The 11,331-nt window shown below is 37.8% G+C and overlaps 1 protein-coding gene across 1 annotated transcript; it reads right to left on the bottom strand.

Moving 5' to 3' along the window:
* Positions 1-551: 551 nt before the first annotated feature.
* On the bottom strand, positions 552-1,214 carry LOC146913419 (pectinesterase inhibitor 1-like). Its single transcript, XM_085719569.1, has one exon. The coding sequence runs from the start codon at positions 1,181-1,183 to the stop codon at positions 662-664; it is 522 nt and encodes a 173-aa protein (XP_085575695.1). The 5' UTR covers positions 1,184-1,214; the 3' UTR covers positions 552-661.
* Between the last annotated feature and the right edge of the window lie 10,117 nt (positions 1,215-11,331).

The following is an 11,331-nucleotide window of genomic DNA, read 5'->3' as shown; positions in this document are numbered from 1 at the left end:
AATTGTAAAAACAATACTAGTGGTTGGAAACAACTTTAATACAAATATCCACTATCTTAATTCCCGTGATTTTGGCAAAAGGGTCTTATATATAGGGACGGAAGTAGTATATATAATTCACTATGCAAAAAATTTGTATATTTTCGAAAACATCTGCTCCGTGCTTCAGGTCATATGTGGATTCATGTTTCAAATTATAACTTCCACCTTGCACATTCGTTTGTCAATTCTCAATTCATTATTGTTAATGTTTAAGGACCTCATTATGTTTTTTTTTAAAGGAAGGGCCCTCATTATGTGTCAACCCTTTTACATCATATTGGTGGCTAAAAAATTTAAACAAAATCAAATTCAATACAAACTAGAAAGTTTTTACAAAATCATGAATAAAATTAGGGTGTTGTTAACGAGTGTCTCAAACACTCTTTAAGCATTCCAAAGGAAGAAATTGTTGCATAAAAAAAAATCAAAAATTTATAATTTACAATGCATTGATTACATTAATTTAAGAAAAAAAATTATTTGTTAAAGGTCTTAAAGAATGCTCTGGATGCAATAGATAACATTTCCCTTCAAATTAAAGCAAAATCGATACAAAAACACAATTACTTTAAAACTTTTTATTTTTCATATATTATTTTTCAAGAAACATACAACAAAATTAGGAGCCTTTTACTAACATATTTGTCATAACAAGAGTAGTATCAGCAATGTTGTGGACATCATGAGCATATTTTGGAAGCAAAGAGGTATCAGATGGATCCCTTGAAATACAGTCGTCAACATGAAAATTGAGAAAAACCATTTCCGCACTCACTTGATTGAAATCGGAATGTTTGAAGCGTTTAAGGGAATCTAGAACATAACCAAGAACTCCTCCATTCTCACCAAATAAAGCCAAACAATCCTTGTAATGGTTTTGTTTCTTGGGATCACTACCACTATGTGCGATTAGTTTGTTGATTAGAGTGATTGTATTGGACACATTGGTGTGAAGCACGTCAAGGGTGTATTGTGCTAAACTCTTCAGGTCTCCACCATTAGGTTTAGATTTGAGAAGAGCTAAACAAAATGAAGGGTCATCTGTTTGCTTGCAAATGGATTGCACATCTGCATCATGATTTGCATAGGAGGACGCAACAAAGAAAAGAAACACAACAACTAGGATTGAGAAACGAACCATATTGTTTTTGCTCTTTTTCTTTCTTTGGTATGTTGGTGATTTCCATTGTCTCGCTAGGGCTTTATATAGATTTAATCAATTGAAAACAATACAATAAATATGGTCAAAGCTCCTTAAAAAAAATATGGTCAAAGTCCCATTTAAATAATATGCATATTATATGCAGGGATATTGCATATTATATGCCGGGGCCGGGGTTCGAATCCCGGACACCCCACTTCTCCACATATAAAATGTGTGAGCTCTAATCATTAAGCTACTTGACAAAAAGTACCATTTAAATAATAGGTCAAGGCCCATAGTATAATTTTGTTTTCTATCTAAATGAATAATAATCTTATCAATAATTTCCTTCAAAAAAAATAATCTTAATAATTTTTTTTATCTTTAATTTCCATAATGAGAAATTACTCTCATTAAACTTCTCGATCTTAAATTTTGTTGTCATGGTTTTGAACCAGATTACACTATTTCACCATGAATAGTACAATATACATAAGAGATAATGTATAGTTTATCGTACCAAAATAACATAATATTATTACGCAAATAAAATAAATATGAGAAAAATTAATGTATTCTTTTTGTATATTTCTCTCTATGCAGATTTGTTCAAGTATACAATAAAATATACAATATTGCTTGCATATACTATATTATTCACGCTGAAATAGTGTAATCTGGTTCAAAACAATGGCAACAAATTTAAAATTGAGAAGTTTAATGAGAGTAATTTTTCACTATGGAAATTAAAGATAAGGGCGGTTCTGAGAAAAGACAATTGCCTAGACGCAATTTATGGTAGATATTCATATTTCACTGATTAAAAGTAGAAAGAGATGGATGACAATGTTGTTTCCAAATTGCACTTAGCAATTGCATACTCGGTATTGTTAAGTATTGCAGAGAAAAGGTCTGCAAGGGAGATCTGGGATGTTATTATTAAATTGTACAAGGTCAAGTCACTTCACACAAGAATTTTCTTAAAAGGAGGCTTTACACTCTCTGAATGAATGAATCCATATCGACAACAAATCACATAAACACCATGAATACACTATTTGCTCAGCTCACAACGTCAGATTTCATGCTAGCTGAAAATAAACGTGCAGAACTTCTACTTCAGAGTTTATTTGATTCATATGATCAACTCATCATCAACATTACGAACAACAATATTGTTGACTCTCTTCATTTTGATGATGTTGCTGGCGCAATTATTGAAGAAGAATTTAGATGCAAGAATAAGGAAGAAAGGTTAGAAAAACAATTATAGGATTTAGTGATGACGAGAGGCATATCAACGGAGCAAGGATCTCGTGGGAGTCAAGATCGTGGTAGATCAAAATCTCAGAGAAGGAAGAACCTCAAATGCTACATTTTTTCTATGATAGGGCATTTGAAGAGGGAGTTTTGGAAAAACAAAGGGAATGGAGAGAAGACATCAGAAGCATCAAACTCTCAAGGTTGTGTTGCAAGTACCTCAGATGATGGAGAAATCTTGTATAGCGGAGCAGCAATCATTTGTAAAGGTGGAAATTCCCTCAATGATGGTTGGATAGTAAACTCAAGTGCCACATGGCATATGACTCCATGCAAGGATTGGTTTTGTACATCTGAACCTATCACAGAAGGATCTGTATTCATGGGTAATGATCACACTTTAAAAATTGTTGGGATCGGTACTTAAAATAAAGACACATGATGGAACTATTCGCAAATTACAAGGGGTCGTCAAGTAAAGGACTTGAAGAATAATTTATTGTCTATTGGGCAATTCATTGACCTCGTGTGCAGGATCCATACTGAAGGTGGAAACTTAAAAGTAGTAAAGGGAAACCTCGTGGTGATGAAAGCAGAAAAGCTCTGATACCATTGTTAAGTACCAGAATAACATAATATTATTATGCAATTGAAATAAAGATTAGAAAATTCAATGCATTCTTTCTGTATATTTCTCTCTATGCATATTATATTATGAATACACAGTAGACTCTATTTATATAGAAATTGTTACTATTCTATTTATAGGTTCAAGAGAAACTTATTCTCTTCCATTGAATTCCTACCGTAAAAACCTTACCACCTTTTATTTAGTAAAAATCTTTTATGGTGTTGACCATTTCCATAACTTAAATTTGACTTTACATCTTCACACAAATTTCTTTAACTATCAACTAGTATCCGTGATTCTCAAGTTATTTACGTGTGGTTGGAGAGAATACATTCTCTCAAGGGTACCCTCAATTTTTCTCAAGGTATCTCAACCACACACTTAATATTGTATTTTCTTCATAATTTTAGAACTATTTTTTTCTCTCATGTTTAATGGTAAAGATAAGATGTAATAATTGAAAGAAAAAAATTGAGAGAATTTTACTAGGCAAAATTTTGAAGTCGGGTCCCAATGCATATTTGGTGTGAAAATTTTGAAGCTACAAATCCAAACTTTTGCATTGATGTTAGAATTTTCCCAAATTTTGTTCAAAACAAAGGCTTATTATAAGCATTCAAACGGTATCCTTATTTATTAATTTTGTTAAGTCTGCGTCTCAACTTAACCTAATTTTTTCACTCCACTAATTTCTTATTAGGTTTGCAACAACTCTATCCTAAAATTTTGGCTCTAAACTTGCATTATATATTTTTCATTTCTCTCTAATAATAATAACCGTGAATATTTATAACTTTTAATTAGTGAACAAACTATGTCTATTTTTTTTACCTATAATATAACAAATATAATAAAAATTCTTATATTTTTCATTAACATCAACAATATAAACTTCTAAAAAGAAAATTTGTTTAAGGGCTTATTTGGAATAATGAAAAATTCAGTCCAAAAAAATTATGTATTCCCTTTAGATATTGTTATAAATTCTCTCTTGTGATTCTATTTTGAATAACAACGTCGATCCACCTCTAAAAAATCAACTTAAATCCATAAAATACGTTATAAACGGTTTTTGTCATTCTCAGTTGCGGCAAGTATAAATAGGGATGTACAAAATCCAACCAACTCAATAAAAACATGCAAACTAAATCCATTCAAACCGAAAATCACAAAAAAAAAAAAACCATGTTTGGTTCGAATGTATTTTAATCAATTTTGCACTTGGACTGGTATGGGTCGATTGAGTAAAGAACAAACGTCTACGCCTTAACAGGCTTGACGCTTGGTGGACTGTGGACTGGTATGGGTCGATCGAATAAAGGACAAACGTCTACGCCTTAACAGGCTCGACGCTTGGTGGACTGTGGACTGACATGGATAGACCATTCCCTTTGACTGTTTAAGTCAAGCCAAGACGGCCAGCTCAACACGACTCCAGCCGGATTGATTATTCAAGTCAAGACGGCCAGCTCAGCACGTCTTCAATCCACGACGGACTTCAGTCCACGACGGATTGATTGTTCAAGTCGAGACGGCCAGCTCAGCACGTCTTCAGCCAGCTCAGTACGGATGATCGACGCATCTCGGTTACACGCGCCTGGTACGGATGAGTTGCACTTTAGTCCACGCACGGTCGTACAGAAAACAGACAACCAATAGAAAGCTCTGGATCACAACTCAATGGGCCTTGAATGATCAAAGAAAGGCCCATAAACCAACACTTTGAGGACTATAAAAGGGGACACTTAGATGTTTGAAGGAGGGCATTCATTTTCTAGACTAAACATTGTATTCTTTACCTTATTCATTTTAGAGTGTTCTTGGAGCTCCTCCTAGGCAGCTCCACTGAGTAGCTCATCTATTGTAATTCATGTTTACATTCGTGAACATTGTAAAGGGGACACTTAGATGTTTGAAGGAGGGCATTCATTTTCTAGACTAAACATTATATTCTTTACCTTATTCATTTTAGAGTGTTCTTGGAGCTCCTCCTAGGCAGCTCCACTGAGTAGCTCATCTATTGTAATTCATGTTTACATTCGTGAACATTGGCGCCCACCGTGGGGCTGCGGTGAAACTTTCCAACGACCTAGCTCCATTTTCAACAAACCTATCATCATGGTAAGACGTGGACAAACCCGGACCTCGTCCGGATCCGAGCTGGAAGACGATGCCAACCCCCAACTAGCTCAGCTGTTCGAGGCAGTGCGTGAGCTTCAAGAGCAGAATGTCGAGCAACAGAAACAAAATGACGAACATCAACGTCTGCAGGCAGAAGCCCTTGCCTGGGAGGCCGAGCTGAAGCAACAACTGGAAGAGGTTCGAGCATGAGCTCAGGTGAAGGAGGAAGCTTGTAAGAGAAGAGCAGCACGGAGGTATGACTCAAAGGTGAGAAGGAGAAGTCTCAAGCAAGGGGACTTAGTGTTGAGGAAAAAGCCAGGAGGAGAGCAACCAGGGAAATTGCACGCACACTGGGAAGGACCTTTTAGAATGAAAGACGAGGTGGGAAAAGGAGCTTGCTGTTTGGAGCGTCTGGATGGCAAGAAGGTGCCACACATTTGGAACGCTGCGAACTTTCATTACTACTTCGGCTAAGGGGAGCAAATCGAGGGAAATGGCCAAGTCTTATGTTTATTTTTATTATGGCTAGTCTAGTATGTTAAGTGCAGAGCTTTAATGAAGGCATTATGCCAATAGTTGTTGGATATTTGTATTGTACTTCTACCTATTTCTCATAATATTGAATGAAGGTCATTTTCCTGCAGGATACACCAAATCAAAGTTATAGGAAGAGATCCGTTAGAGACTCTCCTTGACATCTCAATAAGGGTGGTCGAGTAGAGCCATGCCTTCAAGACCTAAGCGAGTATCGGTATAGACCCGACCCTTAGGCAAATCTATGTTATAGGGAGAGATCCGTCATAGACTTTCCTTGACGTCTCAATAAGGGTGGTCGAGTAGAGCCACGCCTTCAAGACCTAAGCGAGTATCGGTATAGACCCGAATTTTAGGCAAATCTACATTATAGGGAGAGATTCGTCAGAGACTCTCCTTGACGTCTCAATAAGGGTGGTCGAGTAGAGCCACGCCTTCAAGACCTAAGCGAGTATCGGTATAGACCCGACCCTTAGGCAAATCTATGTTATAGGGAGAGATCCGTTAGAGACTCTCCTTGACGTCTTAATAAGGGTGGCCAAGTAGAGCCACACCTTCAAGACCTGGGCGAGTATCGGTATAGACCCGACCCTCAGAAGAACTTACGTTATAGGGAGAGATCCGTTAGAGACTCTCCTTGACGTCTTAATAAGGGTGGCCGAGTAGAGCCACACCTTCAAGACCTGAGCGAGTATCGGTGTAGACCTGACCCTCAGATGAATATATGTTATAGGGATTGATCCGTTAGAGACTTTTCTTGACGTTTGAATAAGGGTAGCCGAGCAGAGCTATGTCTTCAAGACCGAAGCAAGTATTGATATAGACTCGACCCTTAGGCAAATATACATTACAAGGATTGATCCGTTAGAGACCTTCCTTGACGTCTTAATAAGGGTAGCCGAGCAGAGCTATGCCTTTAAGACCTAAGCGAGCATCGATATAGACCCAACCTTTAAGCAAATTTATGTGATGAGGAAAATGCATAATAAAAGAGAGCATGCAAAAATACAAAACCATAATGAGAAATACCATAGTGAATAATATGATCTATGTGCGATCAAGCTCAGCTTGATCACCACCGAACAACAAGGTTTGAAATATTACAACGCATAAGAAGCATAGTTTGGCACAAAAGTGACCTAACACAATGGCCAGAGCAGCCTTACAGGAAAACAAAACAATCATATACGTAGGTAAAATAATCTGTCTTTGTGTTAAGTGAAAAATCGCAAACAAACTTTCCTTCTTTGCAAGGGAGGATGTCGAAGAAACCTCGTTCGAAGGGATTCGTCAAATGCGGAAAAGGTTAAAACACTGTTGTAATCGACATAAAGAGGATTGACGAACTTCCTCGGCCACCCAATTAGGTACACTTTGTTCCGACATTACTGAGGAGGAGGTGTCGGAGATTTTAGAGAGGTCAATGGAACTAGATGTGTATTGACTATTCGTGAATAATTGAGTGCACTAGTCCCTGTCACAAACAAAAATAATTTTTGTCAACGGACGATCTTGGGACACTACAAAGACGGTCAAAAGTGAACATAGTGGTGAGCGAAGCAAACAAAAAATAAGTATTTATGGAAGCAAAGTAAGATAAGCAAGTGGATATCTCTACTCGTCCCTCCCTAACACAAGGCAGTACAACCATCACACACAACACGAAAATACACTAGACAAAAAAAAGGGGGTGAGGTGAGTGAGTCATACCAAGGAAGTTGTTATGTATAAATGGAGAGACACACTCGGCCCTCTCTTGTCACGAACTCTCTCCCTCTTAGCTTGTTACATTGCACAAATGGGACCCACTCTTAGAGTATTACAACTGCAACCTGCCATGTATAATATCTATTATGTACAAGTAGATATTGGTTTCAAATTTGGACAAGGACAAAGTATACCTACTCTACCCGTCCTCTCTCTCTCTTTCACTACACTAAACACTCTTCACGTGATAGACCTTCCTATCATAGCAAGCATGAAATGAAATAGCACTTCATACTTTAAAATGCCATAGGCCCCTTTGTACTATTTTACATGTTATTACCCAAATGGCCACATGTTACTACCTATCACTTGACAGTTGACACAACACTTTCCTGCAAAAGTTTCTCTATCCTACTCGTCCAAATTCTTCTCTACCCATCCTCTTCTCTCTCTTCTCCCACCCGTCCAAATTCTTCTCTACCCATCCTCTTCTCTCTCTTCTCCCACCCGTCCCACATTTCTCTTCTCTACCCATCTCTTCTCTCTCTACTCTACTTGCCTTCATTCCCCTTCTACAATCTACAGACATAAGACAAAGCTTATTAAACTTTAAAGTCAAAAAATCAACACCACATGTCTATTCAAAAATCATGTTTATTATCATAATGCAGAATACCAATTGCTCCACACTTCTTCTATACCCAAAATATTGGTACCATGTGAGTGCAAGGCAAAAAATATAGTCGCTCAAAGTTTGCTTTCAGAGGTATTCTGAACGAGAAGAATTATTTTAGTCCAAGTTTTAACTGAGTTAACAGATGAATACTTCTGAAATAAAATGGTGAGCATGGGTGTTGATTGGAGTTTAACAAGTTTTGGTATGTGCGGAAAGTTTCTTCTCTTCACTTGTTTTATGTAAGGAAAAGCAAGAAAGCATGAGACACTTTGTACTTGGTAAGACCTCTCTTCCCTACCCGTCTCTCTCACCTACTCGTCGAGCTGCTGCTGAGTCGAGTACGGAATGAGTCGGACGAGTAAGTTGTTTTCAATCACTCTATCCTAATAGCAAATTACAAACTGAATCACTTGTAATTAGAGAGAGGTATAACATCTGTTGTTGTTGTGGATTTGAATTTGTTGCCATGGTTGTTGCTACCTCTCCACTCTTGATAAGCTTTTTAATGGTTGAAGTAGTTTCATAATTGTCATTACTTTGTACTTTGGTTGTGTGGCTTAAGTGTTGAAGTTGTTTTGGTGGAATCTCATGCTTAGTAGGTAGTAGCGTGTTTTCTATCTCACCCATTGGTGATGTCATTTGGTTTTGGCTAAGATCTTGTACAAAGTCGTATGTAGGAAGATTTTGTGACTTGTAGAGTTGTGAAGGAACATGTTAATATGGCATTGAAGGTAACCGATGTGGGTAGGTCTCAGTGAGGGTTGATAGGTCTCATGTGAAGAAAGAAGAAAAGTAAGTATTTGAGGAAGAATGTGATTTAAGGGTGGGATGATTGAGTTGACTTGGTGAGTTTGGGCTAAGTCGAGTGTCGAACTGGTGCTACGAGGAGAGGTGCTGATGGAGTTTCTAAATTTTTGTAGAATTTACATAAAAAAAAATGTTGTGGCATACTTAATACAACAAAGCTACACATGAATATAAACCTTCTCTATCTCCAATTAAACCTCACAAATACAGAATAATTAGTAGAGTAGGTAACGGCGAAATACAACCTAGTACTTCTGAAGAAAAAGTTGAACCGAGTGGAGCTGAAGATGTGACTCTTGTTGGGGTAGTATAAATACTCTCTCACAAAAATACAAGACACACAATCTTACTACTCTAAACTTCACTCTTTGCTCTCTCACTGAGAGTGCTTGCGGATACACCTCTCTACATTCAGCATCAACGGAACACTGCTTTTGTCAAACCAACTTTCTTCATTTATCCCAATCACACATAACAAAGATACGAGAGTGTGTATTCTATAGATAAGCAATTTGTATTAATAGGAGGAGAAGACATGGTGACATGACAAATAGTTTGAATCAAGCTGGTGTTTATAACCCGGGTACGAATTAGTTATTTGGTGGACGGTGGACTGGTATGGATCGACCAAATAAAGAGAAAACGTCTACGCCTTAACAGGCTTGACGCTTGGTGGACTATGGACTGGTATGGGTCGATCGAATAAAGAACAAACGTCTACGCCTTAACAGGCTTGACGCTTGGTGGACTGTGGACTGGTATGGGTCGATCGAATAAAAGACAAACATCTACGCCTTAACAGGCTCGACGCTTGGTGGACTGTGGACTGACATGGATAGACCATTCCCTTTGACTGTTTAAGTCAAGCCAAGACGGCCAGCTCAGCACGACTCCAGCCGGATTGATTATTCAAGTCAAGACGGCCAGCTTAGCACGTTTTTAGTCGACGACGGATTGATTGTTCAAGTCAAGACGGCCAGCTCAGCACGTCTTCAGCCAGCTCAGTACGGATGATCGACGCATCTCGGTTACACGCGCCTGGTACGGATGAGTTGCACTTTAGTCCACGCGCGGTCGTACAGAAAACAGACAACCAATAGAAAGCTCTGGATCACAACTCAATGGGCCTTGAATGATCAAAGAAAGGCCCATTAAACCAACACTTTGAGGACTATAAAAGGGGACACTTAGATGTTTGAAGGAGGGCATTCATTTTCTAGACTAAACATGGTATTCTTTACCTTATTCATTTTAGAGTGTTCTTGGAGCTCCTCTTAGGCAGCTCCACTGAGTAGCTCATCTATTGTAATTTATGTTTACATTCGTGAACATTGTAAAGGGGACACTTAGATGTTTGAAGGAGGGCATTCATTTTCTAGACTAAACATTGTATTCTTTACCTTATTCATTTTAGAGTGTTCTTGGAGCTCCTCCTAGGCAGCTCCACTGAGTAGCTCATCTATTGTAATTCATGTTTACATTCGTGAACAGCACTCGATCACACGGTTTGATTCACTTTGTGGTTTTTGTTTTCTCGCACTAATCATACTAAACCGCAGACTTAGAGAAACGCTAACTTAACTCCACCCGTTCCAATGAATTTATTAAATCTATAGCTTGAAGGTTACAACTAATTAAATTTGTGGTGCATGTAATGCTAATTCACTCCATTTCAGTATATTTCTGGCCTAGAACTTTATTGAAGGATACCGAGAGATGGATAAGGAATATTCTCTAGAGTGGTGATGTATCTCAAAGAAAATTGGTCACAGTTGCCTGACATAAAGTCTTCTTACCTTCTCTGAAGGTTGATTGTGGATTAGGTCCTTAACATCGATTAATGAAGCAGGAAATCTTAAACTTTGCTAGGAACTATTCAATTCAAACGAGGTATAGGGTGTTCTTCTCTGACGTTGTTCCTTTTCTGCAGTTCAAAATACTAATCAAATGGTCAATCAAGTCACAGTCCCTTCAACACACAGAGAAGACAATATGGTTTGGAATCTGTCTAACTCGGACGATCTAACATTCGAGGATGACTTCCTGCGCAAGTCACCTCATGGTCAAGCATCTCATTGGGCCAAAACAATATGGAATGTTGATTTTTCACCCTCAACATCTCTTCTTGCTTGGAGACTGATGCATGATAAGCTTTCAACTGATGAAAATCCAATGTCAAGTGGTTGCATCATTCCCTCTATTTAGAATTTTATTTTCACTTATTTTTTTTAGAGAAATGATATTTTGACAACCACTTTTTGACAACTTTTGGACAACTTTCTCTCTCATACTCACATGATGCTGTTATCCTCTCTCTTCCTTTTTCTCTCTCCATTGTTTTTGACCAATAAGAAGTGAGAAAAACAAGGTTGTCAACAAAGTTGTCATCAAATGGATGTCAAAATACCA

The sequence above is a fragment of the Medicago sativa genome, chromosome 6 (genome assembly GCF_051527215.1).
Source record: "Medicago sativa cultivar Bolivia chromosome 6, Bolivia_mono, whole genome shotgun sequence".
Taxonomy (NCBI): Eukaryota; Viridiplantae; Streptophyta; class Magnoliopsida; order Fabales; family Fabaceae; genus Medicago; species Medicago sativa.
The sequence above is the reverse complement of the archived record's forward strand: the minus strand, read 5'-3'. Positions and strand labels throughout refer to the sequence as shown.